At 35.9% G+C, this 25,000-nt stretch overlaps 1 protein-coding gene across 2 annotated transcripts in view; it reads right to left on the minus strand.

Moving 5' to 3' along the window:
• Nucleotides 1-8,086: 8,086 nt before the first annotated feature.
• LOC115212062 (gelsolin-like protein 2) overlaps nucleotides 8,087-25,000 on the minus strand; it is a 19,592-nt gene continuing 2,678 nt past the window's right edge. The window contains exons 2-4 of one of the 2 annotated variants that reach the window (XR_003881702.2): nucleotides 14,478-14,632; nucleotides 11,416-11,511; nucleotides 8,087-8,819 (exon numbers count right to left, since the gene is read on the minus strand). Coding sequence is in view for 1 of the 2 variants with exons in the window: in XM_036502867.1 (XP_036358760.1) it covers nucleotides 8,724-8,819; nucleotides 11,416-11,562 (243 nt within the window). In the remaining variant the exon portion in view is untranslated. Of the gene's footprint in view, nucleotides 8,820-11,415; nucleotides 11,879-14,477; nucleotides 14,633-25,000 lie in introns of those variants that run through there. The other variant, XM_036502867.1, reaches the window with a different exon arrangement.

Genomic DNA, 25,000 nt, shown 5'->3' on the forward strand with positions numbered 1-25,000 from the left:
GTACATAAGGGTTCTACACTACAGGAAAGCCACTAAGTGGTTTTCCATCACGCTAGAATTGGGAGTTAAATCCCAAACCACGAAAAAGCTATTCTTATACACATATATAATATAATAATATTTGCAGTCTATGGACATTTTTACTCATGCTGGCCACTGGTAAAAAATTTATATTTAATTTTTCCTATATATTTCCAATATATTTTTATACATACATACATAATTACATACATACATTTATGCATACACACATATATACATATGTATATATACTGTTTTCTCTCTCATAGAATAAATATACAACCCAAGACATTTTTAAGGAACAATGTATTGATATTCAGATACAGTTCCCTGATATTAAAAAGATGAGAGATAAACACCCTACTGGGGTGGATGCAACATTTGTCTATCACAAGTAACTGCTAAGTTATGGGGATGTAAACATACCAGCATCGGTTGTCAAGTGATAGTGGGGGGGACAAACAGACACACAAATACATACATACAATAATACATACATACATACATACAAACATACAATGGCCTTCTTTCAGTTTCTGTCTACCAAATCCACTCACAAGGCTTTGGTTGGTCTAAGGCTATGGTAGAAGACACTTGCTTAAGGTGCCATGCAATGGGACTTACGAGGGGCGTTCAATAAGTAATGCCCCTGACCCATTTCCCATAGCAGTAGAGCAACGAAACTTGGCACAGTTATTAGTCTTTTTCTACATAGGAACCACCCAGAGTTACGCATTTCTCCCATCATTTGATGCGGCTCTGGAGACCGTTTTTGTAGAAGAACCCAGCTTGGTCCTCCAACCTCAACGTGACTTCAGAAATCAAGGCTGCATCATCTGGGAAACGCTTTCCTTTCAAAAACAACTTCATGATTGGGAAGAGGTGAAAATCAGAGGGTGCATATATATAATCAGAGGGTATATATATATACACACACACATACACATGAGGTGAATTCAAAAAGGATCTGATTTTATTATCTCACTACCAAAGCTAATGCTGCATGGGCAAAATCCCTTGGGTGGGGTGGGGGTGGCACCAGCCCTTGTTTGCATGTATGAACATTTTCACACTGCTATGGTGTGTCAGTTCCTGGCATTAGTTTTGGCAGGAAAAAGTAAAACTGGATACTTTTTGAATGCACCTTGTGTGTGTATGTACATACATACATGCATACATATATATATATATATATATATATATATATATATATATAGTTAATCCAAACATGAAAACACAAAGAGAAAACAACGCGAGGACATGGAACAAGTATAGTGTTACTGGATGCTCAGGAAAGGAAAGAAAGAAGGAGGATTTAATGTTTCGAGCAGAGCTCTTCGTCAGAAACATAAGAAAAGGAAAGACGGAGGAAAAAAATCGCCAATGATACACACACGGTCACACACACATCTCACTGTATCAACCAGACTATCAGATGTTGCTATAATCTGCTGATTACAATATGTTTCTTCCGTTTCAGTCTACCAAATTCACTCACAAGGCATTGGTCAGGTCAGGGATATAATAGAAGGCACTTGCCCAAAGTGCTGTACTGTGGTATTGAGCCTGAAACCATGTGGTTTCAACGCAAGCTTCTTAACTACACAGCCTTGCCTGTGCCTATCACCAGTGTATTAGATAATTCTGTTTTTTCTTTAACAACTATCTTCTTGCTTTAGCATTGTGGTGATAATGGGAGGACAGCAGCAATATCTGTCATCTGTAACTCACATGGTACAGACAATGCTGGTCAAGTAAAGATGCTCTGAATTAATGTATTTAGCTGTGCTTTCTCAGCTTTTTATTAAGATGTGACTGCCCTTAAAATAAAGTATTTCAAATATTGTTGGATTCCATTATAAAACATGAAATACTCTGCACAGAAACTGTATCATTGATTGGTAGTGTGTTGATCTTTTAGAAGATAAGGAGAGAGTTTGATTACTACACTCTGCATATCAAGTGACTATAGAGAACTTTATATGCTTGTTTATTATGATCATGATCATTATCATTATGATCATCATGATCATCATTACCATTATTAATCTATTAATCTTACACTTTTCCATGCTTGCATGAGTCAGACAGAAGACATAGAGGCACAATTTTCTACAGTTTGATGTCCTTCCTGTTGCTACCCCTCGCTTGTCTTCAAGCAAGGTAATATTTCCCCATGGTTGGACATGTTTTCATGGAAGAGTGGTAATGAAGGATAGCACTTGCATGATGGTGATGTTTGCTTTTGACTATTGTGTGATGTCTAGATAAGGAGACACAAACACTTATTTACACATACACCAATGCTCACACACACCACACACACAGCAGGCTTTGTTCAGTTTTCATCTGCCAAATCTATATGTATGCATGTATGTATCTATGCATGTATGCATGCATATATTGTATATACGTATGAAAATTTAATGTATCTTGATTGATCTTTAGGTTTGTAGAAAAGTTTATGGGTATCTATATCCAGATCTACAGCAGCATCTAAGAAGTTAGCCTTGGTAAAATTAATGACATACAAACGCACAGAAATACAGACAAACAAATACAAGATAACTCAGAATCACAGTAACCTAAAAGCATAGACACACAGATGAAACACACAGAATTACAGTCAAACAGACACACAAATACACAAACACTCAGATACAATCACCAGAAAGCCAAGTAATACAGAGACAAAAAACATAAATATGCAAGACACAAACAGAAGTAAGGTTTATAGTGAAATATAGGCCACCCAAAAGTTAAAAGAATTTCAAAACTGAAAGACATCATGAAAGAATGAATCCACTTGGACCGAAGGTGGATGTTGAACCTCGTGTCTCGGTGGTGAATTATGTGTACAAAAAGGATTAAGATGAAGTGGTAAGTCATGATTTATTTTAAAGACTGTGAAAGACTGAGAAAAACATTTGATTAAACTTTTTGTTTAAAAAAAAAGAAAACGAAAATAAGTAAATCCTGTAACTATTGAATGAACTTTTGTTTAAAAAGTTTTCTTTAAAATTGTAAGATGAAAAGGAAAAGGGAACTTGTGGTTTTGCTTTGGAACGGGGCTGGAAAGTGTTATTTAAAATGTAAAGTTTTAAAGGAAGAAGGAAATCTTGGTTTCATCTTGGAGAAGGAGCGAGATGGACGTCTCATTTTCATTGTAATTTAATTCACATTACATTCATCCTTTCATATGTTTTTTGTTCCTGCATATCTGTGTATGTCCCCTATGTGTTTAGGCCTTGTGTCTGTAATAAAGAATTCAGCTATCAAGCCATGCTACTCCAGACTGATGATGAGCAATGACTCTGAAACTAGTCTCTGAATGCTGGCTTTACTGGGTAGAGGTGCTTATCTTCCCTTTGAAAACATAAGGACAACTAGAAATGGTGTTTCCTAGGGCTAAATAGCAGTAGCATTCTTCCCTTTCATGGGACTGCCACAAAAAAATAATAATGTTTTTGTTAATTACTAAGGGCTCACAAAAAACATTGGGGACAAAAATAATTAATTAATAATGGTTTCAAATTTTAGCACAAGGCCAGCAATTTCAATAGTTAATTCAACTGTTACTTATTTTATCAATCCCAAAAGGATGACAGACAAGAAAAAGTCAACCTCGGTGACATTTCAACTCAGAATGTAAAGATGGATGAAATGCCATTAAGACACTAAAGCCAATGTAATCAACTTGCCCCTCCCCCAAAATTACTGGCCTTGTGCCCAAATTTGAAACCATTATTATCATTATGAAAACAAGGATGTGGTAGAATTGTTAGCATGCTGGATAAAATGCTTAGCAGCATTTATTCCAGTTTTACATTCTGAGTTCAAATACTCTGCTGTCAGTTTTATCTTTCATCCTTTTGGAGTCAATAAAATAAGTAACAATTGAGCAGTGAGTTTGGTGTAATCAACTTGCCTTTTCCCCAACAATTTTGGACCTGTACCAATTGCAGAAAGAATTATTATCATTATTAAATAAATGAATATGTTCACCATATCTCTCTCACCTTTGCCTTGTTATTTTGAGATAGCATAGGGAAGCAAATAAGTTTTCCAAATAAACTTCATTCTAAAACTAAATAATTGTTTTTAAGACCATTTTCTCCTTATTTTCCTCCTAAAATAGTTATTCAGATGTAGCATAATAAAAAGAGTAAATATGCTGATTCTCAAATAAACTCTGATTTAAATAACTGTTTTCTCTTGCTTTCTATATATATATATATATATATATATATATATATATATATATATATATATATATATATGTATATATATGTAGATATATTTCACCTCTACACAGAGCTATAGAGCTTGTCCAACAAACCATTGCACAAACAGTTCTGACACAAACTTTTAGCAATAAACATGATTACTCTTCTCATTTGTACAATTTTCTATTCATCTCAATGTTGATGAGGTAATACATTAATTTCTTATTATTACACCTGGGGCCATCACATAACTTTTCTAAAGAGCTTTCAAGCATTAGGTATTTTGATTTTTAGATAATTTGAATTCAGCTTTGTCACTTTTTGTTTTCTATTCAACCATATGAAATGCTCTCATTGGATTACCCTAGGCCGACAGTTCAAATCCACTGGTGACATATTGTCATATTTGTGGGAAAAATACTGTACTATAGATCACCCTAGTTCACTAAGCTATAAATAAGTAGCAGATCAGTTTGTGAGTGTTTTTGTGATAGATAAGATTTTTATCTAGGGTAGATTATTTTTTACTTATTGTACATTAACCAAAGCTTTGTGAGTGGATTTGGTAGACAGGAACTGATGGATGCTTGTCATATATACATATTGTGTATGTGTGTGTTACTGTCTTCTTGCCTTGACATTGCATGATGGCTGGAAATGAATATCACTCATGGAAATGGTGTCCTTCATTCCAAATCTTTCAGGAAAGCATGTTTGATCATGGTGAGATATTACCTTACTTGAGTGCAGATGACTGGTTGCAAGAAGGGCATCCTGCCATAGAAAAATCTGCCTCAACAAAATCCACCTGATCCATGCAAACATGGAAAAGTGGATGTTAAAACGACGATGATAATGTCCACTATGAAGAACCAACCCATAAGAAGTGTTCAGTCGAGGTTTAGGAGATAGTTATCTCACATTCTTGCTGATGACAGCAGTTGTCTGGACTTCCAAGTAGTACCTGTTTGCAGCTGGGTGAAATAGGGAATCTAAAAGTACAGTATTTGAAACATAACCATAGTCAACTGTTAGAGATGGGATGTAAGCCAGTGGCCCTTTTTGTTCATCATCCAACATCTAACTGATTATAGTAAAGGCAAAAAACATAAATTGAAAGAAATCGATAACAGGAGAAACTTTTATTTTTAAATGTTTGTAAGAATTTACAATTAGCATAATAATTCAAATAATACTGATGGAGATGAGAGAAAGTTGTTAAAGAGTGGGAAATAATGTTTTAATTAGAAAGCAAATTAGAAAAAAAGCTTGGTCTCTAGAGTACAGGAAAAGTGAGTCTGAAATTCATACCTTCCTGAAGAGTGTCTGTGCAACATCAAGTTTTTTGATTTTTCAAATGGAAATCAAAACTCAACTCAATAACAGTATAGGAAATGTATATATATTATATATATATATATATATATATACACACACACACGAAGAGTGGAGTTTATGGCATTACATTTCCACGGTTTACAATTGCTTCAACAACTTGCAAGTGACCTATGAAACAGCATGTCTAGGAACATAGATGCTAATAAAAATTTAGTCATGCATATTATATAATGAATATTACACAATGGCACCAGCAGTTATCAATGATAACTGATCAAAGAAATATATATATATATATATATATATATATATATATATATATATATATATATATGTATATATATATACGAGCACAAATTAAAGGTTACAAACCTCATTCAGGGATAGCAAAATCCTATGAAATTATCTATACAAAGTATTGAACATTATATTTAATACTCAACTGCAAGGTAACTATATAAACCATGGATGAGAGAACAGAGAGGTAATAAATTATTATTTACTAGCAGAATTGCCCGGCGTTGCTCGGGGCTGAATTGCTTGAAAGTACTGTTAATGATTGCACTGAATTATGATGATTATTCAGGCAAATATTGATATAAATTTACGGTGGGAGATAAGGACTTAACGATCAAACGTATGCCATTGCATTGTTTTGGGGGAACCAAATTTCTGATGAGCATTATAGGGGCACCAACTTTAAGTTTGAGAAAGTGTGGTGGTAGTCCGGGGTGCTCAAAGGAATTGAGTACCTCTATTGGATAGTTGATGACGTCCTCTGGGTCAGGAGTTGTATCGATAGACTGATATACATAGACTTCCCCAGGAATGAGTTTTAGCATTTCATCATTAATATGGTGAACAGTTTTATTCCTCGGGGCCAGTATAGCCTGTTTGCCAATCCAATCCATATTCTGATAATTAGCTTGTAGATCTGGGAACACTGCATCTCTGAGATCAGAAGGCGTCTTAACAATGGTACAAATGGAATCGATGGCAATATTACCATTTTCATCCCCCGGTATTTTGCCTTCGCCAAGTTCAAGGAGGGTGTGAGGAAATGATGCTGATGTGATATTACGTCGCATATGAGCACACATATTGGTGTGAAGTTTGAGAGTTACTTCCCTTTATTAAAAAAAATATGCATTAAAATGGAAAAAAATGATGGTAAATTATTTGTAAAATCATAGACTCATCGTAGACGCGCGCTAATACCCAGAAGGGCTCGATATGAATCACGACTATAAGATACCCGGTTTTGGTTAAACTGCATCGCAAAATGTGGGAGTAGTTAGGAATCTAAATCGGAGTAGACAGACACACAACCTTTCTTTTATATATAAATATTTTCGTCCTAAAAAACTTTGTATGGATTGAATGGTTACCTCTATGGAAATATATACACGCACATTATACATACATGTGTGTATAGATGAATATATAAATACATTTAAATATCTATATACACTTTTGGGCGATCTTTCTGTTTCTTAGAGATAACTTTAGATCTTATTTTCGTCCTAAAAAACTTTGTATGGAGTGAATGGTTACCTCTATGGAAATATATACACACACGTTATACATACATGTGTGCATAGATGAATATATAAATACATTTATATATCTATATACACTTTTGGGCGATCTTTGTGTTACTTAGAGATAACTTTAGATCTTATTTTCGTCCTAAAAAACTTTGTGCGGAGTGAATGGTTACGTCTATGGAAATATATACACACACATTATACATACATCTGTGTATAGATGAATATATAAATACATTTAAATATCTATATACACTTTTGGGCGATCTTTCTGCTACTTGTATATACTTTAGATCTTATATTCGTCCTAAAAAACTTTGTATGGAGTGAAAGGTTACCTCTATGGAAATATATACACACACGTTATACATACATCTGTGTATAGATGAATATATAAATACATTTAAATATCTATATACACTTTCGGGCGATCTTTCTGCTACTTGGATATACTTTAGGTCTTATATTCGTCCTAAAAAACTTTCCTGTCACACACTCACGCACACGCACACACACACAGACACACACGCACCCTCTCACACACACACACACTCACACACACGCACGCACACACACACACACGTTAGCTTACAATTTTATTTATATATTTGCGTGTCAATGTGTGTAAAGAGGAAGTGGGAATGCAGAGTGAAAGAGTCAGTCACTACAAAAAGTGAATTACTTTCACTTTATTCGTTGCACACTGTGTGTGTGCGTGTGCGTGTGCTGTAGCCCACACTAAGAAAAGCATTTGACTTATACACCACAATGTGAGTTTTCTCTAAATTTTGCTTAATTGGGGTTGAAATTTTAAAAAGTGGATCTGGCAAGACCCGATGCATTCTACTCTTAAAAATGCTAGGTAAATTGTAATTGAAGAAATCCTATATTGTAGATTTCTATAAGAGACAAAGGGAGGCAGATAAAATCTGCCTTTTATAATAAGAGATTGATTAAAAAATTGACAAACATCACTAACAGCTGTTTCAGTTCAGACCATCAGAAAATTAATCAATTAAATTAAAAATTACGTGAAAGCTGAATCTCTTCAGAAGTAGATAGAGATATACAAAATAGGTGTTCAATTTCCCTATGTTGAGTAAACGGCTTCATGGTGAACTATTTTTTAAAATAATGATTCTACTATTAATGGAGCAGTATATATATGTGTGTGTGAATGTTCTGTCTGGGGGTCTCTATCTGAAAATTTAGCTTACATTTATTCTCACTGCATGGCTGAGCAGTTGGTATTAAAAGAGGACATGCAAATGTAAATACAGTTGCTCTGACATTTCTTGGGGCATTATGCTGAATCTCTAAGTTCAGCTTGTTGCTGGTCCCAGTAAATCTAGCTGGAAATACATCTGATGCTAGAGTAAAGTGGTTAGCAGTAACAAGAAGCACACAATGCTGGTTATATATAAAAGAAGGCATTTCTGATGTTAGTGTTCTGGGGTACTATATAAAATTGTGAATTTTAAAAGGGTAAAAGAAAGGTTGGGGGTGGGTATAATATGTAAAATACTGAAAATAATAAAAAATAGAAAAGGTTCTTTCCATATTGACAGGATATGGATCAATCTGTGTTGATTTAGGCAGCAATAGCTAATATTAGCTTGCAGTTATCTTTACCTTCCAGCAGGCGGATGACTGGCAGCTGGCTGTTGGGTTTGTTCATCAGGTAATCCTAAATAAAAAATAAATAAATAGAATAAAAGTAGGACTACATCAAATGTACTCCCCAAACTCCTAAGCTATAACTTGATTAAAAGAAATATTTCACCCAATATTACTAATTTTTCTTCTCAATATATTGTTAATGTTTGAATGTACATTACAATATTAAGTGTTTTGTTTTGTTGCTATAATGAACTTGAGAATATATATCTATCTGAGGCTTTATATAGCTATGGTACAGCCTCACCTGGAATTTGCATCACCGGTCGGGAACCCCTATCTTGCCCAGGATATTAATCATCTGGAAACCGTTCAGCAATGTGCAACAAAGAGAATACCTTCCATCAGGTATTTGCCATATTCTGAACGCCTTACTTCCCTGGGTATGGATACATTAAAACTCTGATGTCTGGCAGCTGACTTGGCAGAAACCCATAGAATTATTAACCATCTTACTAACAATAACTCTGAGCACCTTTTCAAACTCCACCTGTCTAACACCCATGGAGATGTTTACAAAGTCAGAAAACAGCACAGCTCCCATGACTTTTGGAAACATTTTTTCATGCTAAGAGTTGCTGAAGCATGGAACAAACTGCCGGCATCAGTTGTTAGTTGTTGGAGTACTGCATCCTTCAAAACTTCCATGCTTTCCGAGGTTCGCCAACACTACACCTGATTTTCTCCCCTCCATACACACGCAAGCATGTATCTGACTTACATACTGTTCACTTCCCAGACATTTGTACATTACTGCATCTGCTTTATATGCACTTTTGACAAGTTGTGGTGCACCTGAGAACTGTATACAATAATTTCATTATTATTATTTTATAAGCATCTTAGCCAACACTGTATGAAAACAATTGGCTTACAGACATGTTTTATGCTACATTAGAACAACAACATGAAACACTTAACAGCCCAGTATATTAATGTTTGAGCTTGCAAAGAAAAATGTTAAAAATACAACTTGGTCTATCCAGTATACTAGATGAGGATCTTTTCTTTTTGGCTGCACCTGTGGAAATTTCAAAGTTTAGTGAAAATTTTAAAATTTGGTGTATTGATGTAATTTTCTGTGCTGAATCTCAAGGCAAACCCACTTTTTCTCAAAAATTTTTTTAGGCGCAGGAGTGGATGTGTGGTAAGTAGCTTGCTTACCAACCACATAGTTCTGGGCTCAGTTGATTTGCTCGACTAAAGGTGGTCTCCAGCATGGCTGCAGTCAAATGACTGAAACAAGTAAAAGACTAAAAGGTTTAAAGTTTGATCATTTTTACCCAGTCAGCAAACAGGATTTGGAAGCTGTTGTCAACTGTAAACAAATGATCACCTCATACCTCATGTTTTAAGCATTTAATAAGTGAAAAATGACCGAGTGGGTAAGCAGCTTGGTTTGTTAGTATGGAAATAGGCATCTATATGGCTAAAAAGCTATCAATTCTTGATCTATGGCGGAAATTAATTTCATGTCAATTATTACCATACCAAACTACATCATTACACCAAATATGAAATTAATTCAAACAAAATTTGAAGAAATTGAAAAACACCAGCCAAACAGAAAAGATCCCTAGATGGTTTATAAGCAGTGTGTTTGGGGATAGTTATAGGAGGTACACAGTTGCTAACAATGATTCCAACAAGAGCTGAAATAGTCATACAACTATCCCTTCTTTTTCTACCTACAAAACATGTGTCTGCATTATTTACAATCATCATAACATACATTGTAGATTAATAAATCTAAAGACATGTCGTGTGGTACATTACAGCACTAAAACAAAACATTGCTTGCACTGTTATAAAATACAGTATTGGCTAATAATCCATAATTATGTTCTATAGTATATTATAGAAACGAAATGAAACACTATTAACACACTACTAATTTAGTGTTTGACCTCGCAGTCAAGAAAGTGTTGAATAGTAAACAGATCTATCAAGTTTACTTTAGCCACTAATATTGGTGGGTTTATAAACAGCATATTCTTGGATAGTTAAGGAAAGTGCACAGATGCTGATGAAACTCCAGAGTTAAAATGTGCAGTATAAACAGCTGTTTCTTCTATTTCTGTCAGTGAATATGTTGAGTATATAGATGTAATATTCATGTTAATTGTAACATGCAGTGTTACTTACAGGTATGTTCTATGGTATATTTTAACATGAAATGAAACACTTAGCACACTAGTAATTGTTCACTTCAACTTCAACACTTAAAGCTGTTAAATTTAACTTTAACACACAAAGTTATTAGATTCACTTTAAATTTATATTTATTATTACAAGGTGTCAAAAATTTTCTTGCATAACTAAAACTTGATTACTGACACAGTCCCACAATCACAGTTGTGTGACAAAAATGTTTTAATTTAAACTTAATGTGAATTAACTTTGTGGACTATTAAATGTGTCTTCCACAATGTAAGTGCTTCAGTTTCAACACACAGTCTCAGATCAAGTCACTTGCTCAGCAGTTACAGCTCAACTTTGATAAGTCTCTATATTTTTGTAGAAGGAGAAAATAGGAAAGCTGGCTGTCAGCTTTTCTTGCAGGTTATCAATGGTGTAAATGAAATGTAGTGATTATTTATACTCACATGAGCATAGGTCATGGCGTTATTCTTTTCTGTAGTTGAAGAATCAAGACCAATCCAAACAATGATTTCATTCTTTGTATCAATGACAAAAACATCCTGGAGGGAAAATATAAATCTAGCTATTAAAACTGATTTAACACAGATCATCTCTCATCCAGGCCACAGATAATAGAAAGAATATATTAACTACTTGCCTCCTAATATATTATATGCCAAAGAGGGAGCCTTCTATAGAGTCACCATACATAAAAGAAAACACAGCTAGGTTTTCTTTACTACACATGAGATTTCTTAAAATGAAATGCTAAATAATACAGTTTGAAATACACAGTGTTAGAATAAAGCATAAAACTATTACGGTCTCAGCTTTGTTGACTGGATCTACAGAATCAAGGCTGACCTAAAGAGAAACAACTACTAGACATACTGTACACATTGTATTATCATAGACCCTAGATACCATATATGTTATATTAGTTGATGGAAACTGAAATTATATATACATAATTGTATATGTATGTATATGAATGCATGTGTCTTTGTGAGTACCCTTGTCTTGACAACAAGTGGTGGCTGTAAATGAGCCTCACTGTCATACAAGTTCATTTCCAGTCTTCCATTGAAAACATCTCTGGCTACAAGGAAATATAACTTGGTTTGGAAACAGGTAAGGATTGGTGACAAGAAAGCATCTGGCTGCAAAAAAATCCATATCAACAAATCCAGTCTGACCCATGAAAGTATGGGAAGGTTGATGTTAAATGATGATGATGATGATAGTGGTGCTGAGGTTGTTGTTTCCTAGATACCTTATATACATTATATTATTATACCCTAGAAGTCTTACATACCAGTTGTGTACATCATATATTAGACTCTAGATATCATATGTACAAGTAATGGCATTGGGACATCCCATAAATAATGCGTTTTTTTTTCATACTTTTATTTTTCAAAATAAAGTGTGTTAAATTATAAGGCACCAAAAGAGAATGACTCGCCCCAAACACAACAGAATATGCTTCAACACACAAACTCACATAAAGAATCTTGCAAACCAAATCCAAAAACGAGAAGTAAAAAATGTCCTTTTTTAATCTAAAATATACTCTCCTTAATTTTCTACAATGCTCTTCCTGGTAGCCTTGCAAGGCCCCTCTTCCAAAATTCACTTGTCAGTTATGAAAAATACTCCTTCAGTACTGTTCTGACCTCATTTACAGAATTCATATTTTTTCCATCAAAATGATTTTGAAGACTGCAGGCAGAATAAATGATAATCAGATAGGGCAATGTCCAACAAATATGGTGGGTGGGGCACTGTTTCCGATTCAAACTGCTCCAGCCTTTGGAATGTCGTCCACACTGTATGTGGCTAAGCATTATCCTGGTGGAAGAATACCTTGAAACAAAAGTGAGTTGTTTTTCTTCTAGAGTTGGTGTCGATGAATGGTTGAATGATCAAATCCAAGCGTCTCTGCAAGTTCCTCACCAGTTATGATGGAATTTTGTTCCACCAGGGTTTGCAGGACATCCTTGTTGAGTTCCATAGATCTTCCAGGATGAAGCTCGTCTTCTTGGCTGTAGTTTCCGGCTCAGAATTTCTGGAGCCACTGTTGACACAGGCTTACACTTATTGTCTGATCCCCATATACTGCATTAATATTCCTCGCACTTTCCATTGTTTTGTTGCCTTTATTAAACTCATAAAGCAAAAAGAATGAAATGTCCAATTTTGAACAGAAAGTTTATTTTAGTTCATCTCAACAAAAAGCAATGCAGTCAATCAAAGTATGCACCTAAATTATTGACACAATTTTGCCATTTTATCAGCAGCTTATTTATGACAGCAGCAAAGAATTCTGGAGAGCAAGAGGTGATGAAATCGCAATAGATATTTTTGCATCTTCTTCAGGTTTGAAGTTTTTTCCTTGCAAAAAGTTGTCTAAAGCCTGGAAAATATGGTAATCAGTTGGTGCAAAGTCTGGTGAATATGGTGGATGACAGAGTACTTTCAAGTTCAGTTCTTGTAATTTGAGTAGCGTTCTTTGTGCAACATGTGGTCGAGCATGTTTTACAAGAGACTTGGCCTGTCTCTATTGAATAATCTCAGTTGTTTAATTGCAAACACATTCATTATTTCATCCACTTGGTTGATGTATACATCGACTGTAATTGACTTACCAGGTCTCATGAAGCTGTAATGGCTGACACCAGTGCTAGACCATCAAATAGACAATCGATTTTTGTGGTGAATATTCTTTTTTTGATTGTGATTTGGCACTTTGTCTCTATCCAACCACTGTGCAGAACACTTGCTATTGTTGAAAAGAATCCATTTTCCATCACACAAAACAATATGATGCAAAAATGGTTCGCTTTTATGCTGTGACAGCAAAGAACTGCAAGTTTCAAGATGACGTGTCATTTGATGCTCATTCAGTTGGTGTGGTACCTACTTGTCCAGCTTCTTTACCTTGCTGATTTATTTCAGATGGTCCAGTACAGTTGGAATCAAAACATCGAACCTTGCTGCTAACTCATGCATAGTTTGAGATGTATCCACCTCCACTACAGGTCCCACGAGGCTGATTTTCAAGAGTAAAGTCACTAGACTGGAACTTCTCAGCCCATCAACATACAGTCCACTCATTTGCCACATCTTCACCAAACACCCTATTGATGTTTTTAGTTGTCTGTGATGCATTGGTTTCACAACGGAACTCATATTCATAAACAACACAAATTTTTTATTTATCCATGGGTTCACAAAAATTGATTTACAAGAGAAAACCTATGAATTGCATTTTGAAAAGTGATGATGTAACTCTTCAATGTTGTAAAACAAAGAATTGTCATTAAAGTTAGTGACTGTCAAACTTGGTACATAAGAAAATCAGACATTTCATTCTTAATGACCTGATAGTAAACCTCGCTGAGTGTTTAATTTTACTTCTCATCAACTATCTAATCTTAAATACACAAATCCTACATGAACCATCAACATAAATTAACAAATTAATACCAAAACAAAAGTAATTATCAAAGTAATGTATACATACATGTAACATATTCAGTATCATCAGGTCTGATAATATCTGTAGTTACACCATTTTGGCTATTAACTTTAGGTAGAAGAGCGATGTATATCACCGCAGTCAAATACTTCAAGCAAATCACCTTCTCCATCTTCTTCATTGTCATCATCAGTACCTTTCTGCAAACAACAGCAGTCACATTGCAAAGATTGTAAAAAACATAAAAGTGAAAAAAAAGAGATGAGGATCCTGGCTTTCACCTAGATTCAATTTGCACCATGGGAACAACAAGTTGAAACATGGCTATGTGGTTAAAAAGTTTACTTACCAAGCTACAGTTCAAAAGTTGCAAAGCCTGAATTATGAGATTTTGCAACATCCTCCTCTTTCACTGATCTCTCTCCTACTGATCATCACTTATTTAAGCATTTTGAGCTTTTCATAAGCAATAAAATATTATTAAATAGAGAAGAGGTAATTGAAGTATTCGGACAATTTATCACAGCAAAAGATGAATTTCTTTTTAAAGATGGAATATATGACATAGAGAAACGTTGGGTAAATGTCATAAATGAACATGGATCATACTTTGATTAAATAAATCAGTTCTCTAACACTTCTGAAACATTTTATTGTTACCTTTCAAATACGATATTTCATGTGAAACAACCTAATATATATATATATATATATATATATATATATATAATATATATATATAATATATATATATATATAATATATATTATATATATTATATATATTATGTATTAGTTTCTTGTATTAGTTTCCTTAAGGAGTTGGTTTGTAAAACCAATGCATTCATAAACCGGATAAGATGGCTCATTTTTCTTCCACGAGAACGAAGATCTAAAATTGAACCGGACAACAGCATCGTCCGAATACGGCCGGCTTTTCAAAACATTGGATACGCCGCCACCTAACCCAAGACTGAAGAAGTTTGAGGACGACTTGTGGGACATAGTTAGAAAGATTAAGTTCAGGAAGTCACCCAGGAGAAATGCCCACCTCAGATACCTAGATAAAATTACCAAGGACATTAATAGAACGGACGGAGTCCTGGTCCAGTCCGACAAGACCAGGAACACATACAAGATGCCCATTAAGCAGTACCTAGATTTACTCGGTAAAGAGATCAAGAAAATTATAGAAAAACCAATTGGAGTACCCTGAGGAAGGTAAACTTGGAAATTAAGGAAATAAATATTAAACACCGAATTCAAATGAGAACTCAGCCGCTTAGCCTAAGCAACCCAGATTTATAGTGAAGGACCATAAACCGAACTTCCACACCAACCCAGCGCTAAGACTCATATGCCCTGCTAGATCTGATATCGGGATAATCAGTAAGTACATTTTAGATAAATATATCCCTAGTTTAGTAAACAAGCTGAAGCTCAGCCTCTGGGCCAACTCCTCGCAGGTAGTGAAGGGTTCTCTTCCATCCCCAATAAGAACCGTACTAGGTTCATTCAGTTTGATATCGCCAGCTTCTACCCCTCGATTAACCCTAGTGTGCTAAATAAGGCCCTCTGGCATGCTCACAACAAGGCTGGCCTCACCAGAGAAGAGATAGATATCATTTTAGTTGCCAGGAAATCGTTTATTAAGTTTGATAATAAGTTGTGGATCCGTAAAGATACTCCCAATGAATTTGATGTGCCTATGGGTAGTTCGGATAGTGCGCAGATAGCCGATTTGGTCGGAATATATATTCTCTACGAATTGTCCGACCAATTCCCGGAGATCGCGGGCGGCCTGTATCGTGACGATTGTCTGTTTTACCTGCAAAACACCACGAACAGAATAGTGCAGAAAACTAAGAGCAGGTTAGCTAGGTTATTAATAGAATGGGCATGAGTATAGTTTTTGATAATGAACTCACCAAGGCTAATTTCCTAGACGTTACACTTAACCTAATAGCGACTCATACTGCCCTTACCATAAGCCTTCCACTAATTTGAAGTATGTCAGTGTCTTCTCAAATCATGCCAAAACCGTAACAGAATTTGGTTTAAAAACATCTCTCTAAGATTGTCTGGCTTGTCCGCCAGTGCCGATATTTTTATGCAGAAAGCGGAATTTTATAACGCCGCACTATCCAAGGCCGGTTATAGGCAGCAGGTAATTTATATTGATCCGGCCCTTCCGATGCCATCATTCGGTCATCAGGATAGGGCCGTATATAATAACATTAACATTTTAAGTAAGGACGGGAGCGCGGTGGATGCCGGGGTAGTCGCTCCCGCATTTAATTTAGCGAACATGGATAATTATCGGTCCGGGAGGTCTTACACTAACCCAAGACCCGTTATTCATCCGAGAATCACCCACCCGAATGCGAGAGCTGGCGTCCCGACCCATCACACTGATAGGAATAAGCATATATGGTTTGTAATCCCCTTTGGTAAGCAGATTAGAACTAACCTCCCCCTCATGTTTAGACAAGCCATCGCCAATAACTTCCCCAGAAATTCCAAATATTACTCCACGGTTAACTCGCATAAAGTTAGGATAGCTTTCTCCAACACTAAAAACCTCGCCCAGATAATCGCCTCCCATAATAATAGGCTACTTACTAAGACCCTATCACCTTTTTCCGGAGGCACAGCCTCTTCGCTCCCGGTTTAATGCTCAGTAGGAATAATTATAGTAGTAATAATGATATGAGAGCCAGTACAGTGACACATAATCTCAGCTCCAGCCAGGAGTACCCACTAGGGGTATAGTTATAAATAGGGGTGTTGTGGTTGACAGTAACAATGGGAGTAGGGTAGAGAGCCCCAATAGCATCCCCAGCATCATTTCCCGCAATAGCAGCACCACGGGCAGTAGCAATGACAGCACTTTGATAGATAGTGGAGAATCAGGGGTTATTCCTATAGTTAATAGTGACGTAGTGGAAAATAGAGTAGTAAGCGGCTGCAGGTCTCGGAACGAATATAGTGACAGGAACGCAGTTCTAATTTCAGAAACTAATCCTAGCAGAATTAGATTCACGTCGGCGAACTCCAAGATCAAAAACGCCGTCTACCAATGCAAGGTTTACACGGACTCAGATGTCTTCACTTATGTAGGGGCCTCATCCTCAAGATTGTCTTTGCGTGTCTCCAATCCATTACGCAACTTTTCGGGACATGAACAAGCGCCAGACCACGGGACTCAGTAAGCTAATATGGCGACTGAAGGATACGAACTTAAGCTACAGGCTGGAATGGTCAATTTTGTCGGTGGCCCTCCCATTTGATAGGGGCAGAAGGCAGTGCAACCTTTGTGTCTCCGAACTCTTCCATATTTTGTTTTCCAGAGGCCGGATGGTAAACGGGCTTTTACAGTCGGCTTTTCAATGCCCCCATTGGCGGCGTTACACTTATCTGGCTTTTAAATAGCGTATAAAATAATGCCGGCACCCATAGCCCTTGGTAACAAATTCTGAAATAGCCTTTAAGATATCTACGATTAACCACTGCAAGAGGAATTACTCCTGTAAGACAAACGGGGCTTGTTGTTTTTCACAGCGGGGGGTTTCCTTGACAAGGCAGGCTTAGATGACACACCACACACATAAAACATAATATATATATATTTTTTTTCTGCCACCCAACGGTTATCACGGCAGTAGCCACTGACAGCCGAACGATCAAACGCACACACGTACACAAAAAATGTTTTCTACCCCTACGCCAACACACACATATATAGAACAGTATACACACACACACGTCTCTAAGTAATTTTTTTTTCTCGCCCCTTATAAAACATCCAATATTCCTTAAATAGTCAGAACTTTATTCTCGGTCACAAAGAACATACTACACCCTCACCCACATGATTGACCGATGCCTGACCCGTTGAATTCTTCAGCCACCGGTTCTCAACATACACTGATAAACAGTTTCGCCATGGGCTCTTAGGAGCATAGTTCGATTTGTTTTTGCTCCGCCTCTGTTCTGTTTTTTGTTTTTCCAACGGATTCCTATTTTCTTCCTGAAGAGAAAGACACAATATGGTCCCATTATTCCATCGGATTTTGGTATTTGTGCCTTTCGAAACACGTGTAGAATGAAATAAAACGATTCTGTTCAATCTGCGTTCAGCTCCATTTCTTCAATTCACCAATAATGTTCTATATATATATATATATATATATATATAATATATATAATATATATATATATATATCATCATCATCATCATCATCATTTAACGTCCACTTTCCATGCTAGCATGGGCTGGACGGTTTGACAGGTCTGGCAAACCAGACTCCAATCTGATCTGGCAGAGTTTCTACAGCTGGATGCCCTTCCTAATGCCAACCACTCTGAGAGTGTGGTGGGTGCTTTTATGTGCCACCGGCATGAGGGGCCTGTTTGGCGGTACTGGCAACGGCCACGCCCAAATGGTGCTTTTTACGTGCCACCCACACAGGAGCCAGTCCAGCAGCATTGGCGAATACCTCGCTCGAATATTTCACATGTCACCGGCACAAGTGCTGGTAAGGCGATGCAGTAACGATCACACTTGAATGGTGTGCTTAACGTGCCATCAGCACGGAGGCCAGCTTGTTACTCTGGCAGCGATCTCACTTGTATGGTACTCTTAGCGCTTCACTAGCAATGGATGCCAGTCACTGAATTTGATTTCGACTTCGACTTCACTTGCCTCAACTGGTCTTCGCAAGCAGAGTTTAGTGTCCAATGAAGAAAAGGCATGCATAAGTGGACTGGTTACACCCCTAGCATAGGCCACAAGGTTATGGTCACACTTGCGCTTGTCGAGTCTTCTGAAGCACAGCGTATTTCCAGAGGTCCCGGTCACTAGTCATTGCCTCGGTCAGGCCCAATGTTTGAAGCTCACGCTTCACCACCTCATCCCAGGTCTTCCTGGGTCTACCTCTTCCACAGGTTCTCTCAACTGCTAGGGTGTGGCACATTTTCACATGGTTATCGACATTCTCGCCACATGACCATACCAGCACAATCGTCTCTCTTGCACACCACATCTGATGCTTCTTAGGTCCAACCTTTCTCTCAGGGCACTAACACTCTGTTGAGTATGCACACTGACATTACACATCCATCGGAGCATGCTGGTTTCATTCCTTGCAAGCTTACGCCTATCCTCAGCAGTCATGGCCCATGTTTCACTGCCATGTAGCATGGCTGTTCGTACACATGCGTCATACAGTCTACCTTTTACTCTGAGCGAGAGGCCCGTTGTCACCTGTATATATATATATATATACACACACACACACATACACATATACAAGAGAAAGCAAGAGAGAGAGGGAGAGAGAGAGAGAGAAAGAAAGAGTTGAGGAAGCAATGACGTAACATATATACACATATATATGTAGGTGTGTGTATAAATATATATGATATTGAAAAGTGCTCTAGCTTGCTGAATATAATCAATATGTTCCAAAAGGTGAAAGCAAAAGAGGGCATTAAATATCTGAAATAACAGTAACAAACATTGAAATGTTACCTTAAAAATATTAAAATAGTCATGATTGAGTTTAAAAAATTATTTACAAAATCATTAAAGCACCATCCGATCGTGGCCGTTGCCAGCCTCGCCTGGCACCTGTGCTGGTGGCATGTAAAAAGCACCCACTACACTCATGGAGTGGTTGGCATTAGGAAGGGCATCCAGCTGTGGAAACACTGCCAGATCAGACTGGGCCTGGTGCAGCCTCCTGGCTTCCCAGACCCCAGTTGAACCCGTCAACCCATGCTAACATGGAAAGCGGACGTTAAACGATGATGATGATGATGATGATGATTAAAGAACAAAAAAGAGAGAGGAGAAAGAGAGAGAGGTTCTTTACAAAAACTTTAATGGACAAAAGAATGAGAGATTCTTTACAAAAGATATAAATAAGTCATGTGTCCAGTGAGTTCAAGGGTAAAATCCTTGTCCACAATTGGATTCACAATAAACGTTGTCTGCAATTCTTAGCTACAGATTTTCAAAGAAGTTAATGACTGTACTCTCTCTCTCTCTCTCTCTCTCTCTCTCTCTCTCTTTTAAATTGTATCTAATTGTAATTAGATATACTTAACAAGCTCAACTAAACTCATTTGTAACTAATTTGAAAGACTAAAGTCATATGTTAGAGGATGTCTAAAGACCAGAGTATATATCTCTAATTTATCATCATCATCATCATCATTATCACAATCATCATCAATGTTTTAACGTCCATTTTTCTATGTTTACATGGGTCAGATGGATTTCATTGAGACAGAATTTGTATGCCAGACATTCTTCTTGTTAACAACCCTCACTTGTCTCCAAGTAAGGTAATATTTTCCTATGACCACACACACATACACACACTCACACACATACACACACAGACACACACACATATATTAGAGATGACACCAGTTCATCAGCGTCACTCAGGCTCATCCCAGATTTCATCACTCGAGCTCATTGCAGATTTCATCACTCAGGCTCATCACAGATTTCACATAAAATACATGTAGGTATTTTCCACAATATTTCTAACCTCAAATGGCTTATTTTTTTTTATCTAGCACTATATCTTTCTCCATTTCCAAGTTAAGGGTAAAACTAAAGCAACCCTGCAAAACATCAATTGATCTTTACATACAGACACACAGAAAAGCAGCAATCAAATAACAATAGTGGAGTGCACAACAAACATCAGTGATCTGACTGTCACCTACACCCATGACAAGATATGCTAGTTAGTCTTTTATACCTACAAGGCTTGTTCATTTTAGCCCAAGTTGCTGGATAATTTTTCATTCCTTTAAGAATAATGCAGGACGGAAACTTTTCATAAATTTAAACCCTAATCTCTATGGAAATTTATTGTTACAAGAACACATTAAATTTGAATTACTTTTAATTTTCACAACTTTAGATAACAATTCGGGATGTAAATTCTGAGCTCGAGTTAGGTGTGTGTGAACGATGGCAAGAGAACATCTGCTACGAATAAGTTCACTTTACTAAATTTATACTCAGGCTATAGACACACACACACAGATACACAGATATATATATATAGTGGAACACCAGTCAATAATTTAGGTGCATACTTTGATTAACTGCATTGTATAGTATAATAACAGCCTTGTGAGTAGATCTTGTACATGGAAGCTAAAAGAAACCAATTGTGTATGTATGTGTGCCCATCACCACCACCACTCGACAACCTAAATTGGTTTGTTCACTTCCCTATAACTTACCAGATCAGCAAAAAAGACCAAACAGTAAGTACCAGACTTTTAAAATAATAAGCACTGGAGGCAATTTGTTTGGCTAAAACATTCAGAGTGGTGCCCCAGTATGGCCAATGAAAAAAGTAAAAGATATATATATATATATATATATATATATATATATATATATATATATATTCATATATATATATGTATATCATCATCATCGTTTAGCGTCCGTTTTCCATGCTAGCATGGGTTGGACGGTTCTACTGGGGTCTGTGAAGCCAGAAGGCTTCATCAGGCCCAGTCAAATCTGGCAGTGTTTCTACGGCTGGATGCCCTTCCTAACGCCAACCACTCCGTGAGTGTAGTGGATGCTTTTTACGTGCCACCCGCACAGGTGCCACACAGAGCTGGCAAATGGCCACGAACAGATGGTGCTTTTTATGTGCCACCGGCATGAGGGCCAGGCGAGGCTGGCAACGGACATGAATGGATGGTGCTTTTTACGTGCCACCGGCACGAGGCCAGTCGGGGCGGCGCTGGCAACAGTCGCGAAACGGAAGGTTCTCTTACATGCCACCGGCACTGGTAACACATCTGCAATTTCCATTGATCGATTTCGATATATATATATTCATATATATATGTATATATGTCTATATATATATATATATATATATATAATATATATATATATATTCATATATATATATATAATATATATATATATATATATATATCAAAATAAGCAACAAGGATATCCAAGGTAGTGTAGTGCAATTGTTTTATGCTACTTCATTTTATTAAACACTGTAAGTATTACATCAGTTTTAAAATGTCGAGCAATCTTCAACCACATATAGAATTTTTTTTATTAAATGGACAATGTACATTTTTATACTTATTTCATTTGCCAACATTACAAAGAGGGTAGATATATAGACAGAGAGGTTAATTTCATCATTAAGAACATGGTAGTAGAATGTCCTTCACCATCTGTAGATTTTTTATCACTGAGTTCACTTTGTTATTTAGATCTCTCAATGGGGAGGGGGTTTCTTTATCTGATTCAATGGAGGCAAACAAGAATTTTTTCTATTTATAGATAGAGGAAGGGGTAGTACAAATGTCAAAGCCATAAATCCATTCTCATTATGAGGAATTTAACGGCAATTTTCAACACAATTTCTAGTTAACTAAACACTTTTAAACTTCGTATACTGATAGAATGTGTCAAAATAAAACATTTTTTCTCTTGGCTCTCTTGAGAAAGTTGTAATTTGTAAGTTTAGCGCAGTTTAATTCTTCGAATTTTAACCAATCCTAAGCCCTCTATTGAGCTAAAATCATTTGCTGCATCTAAAACTGAGACAACATTCTGTCACTAACCCTAACCCTCACCCTAACCCTAACCCTAAATTTTAGCCTTTCGGTTTTTTTTTATTATATGTTAAATTAATTTAATTGTTACGCATGTGTCTAAAATTATTCGTTTTGTTTTTGTTTTGAGTTTTTGCTTTCGTTTTAGCCTTTCGTTTTTTTTTCTTAATTGTTATCCTTAAATTAATTTAACAATTAAGAAAAAAAAAAAACGAAAGGCTAAAATTTAGGGTTAGGGTTAGTGACAGGATGTTGTCTGTTTTAGACGCAGCAAAAGATTTTAGCTCAATAGAGGGCATAGGATTAGTTAAAATTCAAAAAATTAAACTACGTTAAACTTACAGATTACAATTTTCTCAAGAAAGCCAAGAGAAAAAAATGTTTTATAAAAATGTACATTGTCCATTTAATTTTTAAAATTCTATATGTGCTTGAAGATTGCTCGACATTTTAAAACTGATGTAATACTTACAGTGTTTAATAAAATGAAGTAGCATGAAACAATTGTACTACACTACCTTGGATATCCTTGTTGCTTACTTTGATTATAATCACCCCATTTGATTTATATGGATAATACCATACCAAATTCTGGTGCCTTTAACTTAAGTACCATATTCATCTGAATCTAAATTTTGCTGAACTTATATATATATATATAGGTGAGAGAGTTGGTGTGTGAAAGGACGTGGTTGGATGTATAGGAAATAAAAAAAGAGTGAAAAAACTACAGAAGGCTTGTGTTATAAGGTTAAAGAATATATTTAAGTCGTTTTTTTAGAAAAATGTTAGAAAATTTTTGTATAGTAACATAGTTTTTGGAGAAAAAACCGGTTTCATATTTTCTTTTCAAATTTCTCAAATCTTTATATATATATATATATATTTGATGTCTAATATGCCTATGCCAATAATTGCTACATATATATGTATATATATATATGTGTGTATATATATAATATATATATATATATTATATATATATATATATATATATATATATATATATATATATATATATATATATATATATATATATATATATATATATTATATATATATATATATACATATATATATATATATACATATACATATATATGTAGCAATTATTGGCATAGGCATATTAGACACATCAAATATATTAAATATATTAAGTACATCAAATACAAAATATGTATATAATTATACATGCAAACAAGAGAAGGCAAAAGGTAGAAACTTTCAGATAATGAATATGTAGAAATATATATATACTGATATAAATAGGTTCAACTTACACAGAGTACAAATGACAGAAATTTAAAGGGGTGGAATAAAGGTATCATGAGACCAACAGCTGTTTCTGGGGACTTGGCAATCCATAATAACGTTGATAGATTTAGTACATCACAAAATGCAGCCGTATGGATGCATTTAACATAGGAAGAGATCTTCTCTACCCTGATGAAGGAGGCTTGTCTTATCCCAATAAATGCTTCTATATGAGCTCAACCTGATGCTCCTTATAGCCTTCCTTTACCTTGTGGAATGATCCCCTCTAAAGACATCGGAGTCTAACTTTGAATCTTTTGAGCACTACTAAATGTCTTCTATACAGAGAACATCTGGATCTCATCTGTCAACTATATGTGTGTATATATATATATATATATATATATATATATATATATATACACGTATATCTACATGAATATATGTGCATATATACACACACGTATGTATACATATATATGCTAAATCTGTAGAAAAGGCATAAGTAGAAAGTCCATAAGATGTACCCAGGTGTAAGCTATGGACACATAAGAGGTGCTAACTATGAAGCTAGTTTTTGTGTGTGGCAAATGCACAGAGGCAATAAACACTGAAAATGTGCAGAAAACAGCTTCCATCACATGCCTGGGAAAAAACTAGAAGTAGTTGATAGCTTCCGTTACC

The sequence above is a fragment of the Octopus sinensis genome, linkage group LG5, assembly GCF_006345805.1.
Source record: "Octopus sinensis linkage group LG5, ASM634580v1, whole genome shotgun sequence".
In the NCBI taxonomy this organism is placed as follows: Eukaryota; Metazoa; Mollusca; class Cephalopoda; order Octopoda; family Octopodidae; genus Octopus; species Octopus sinensis.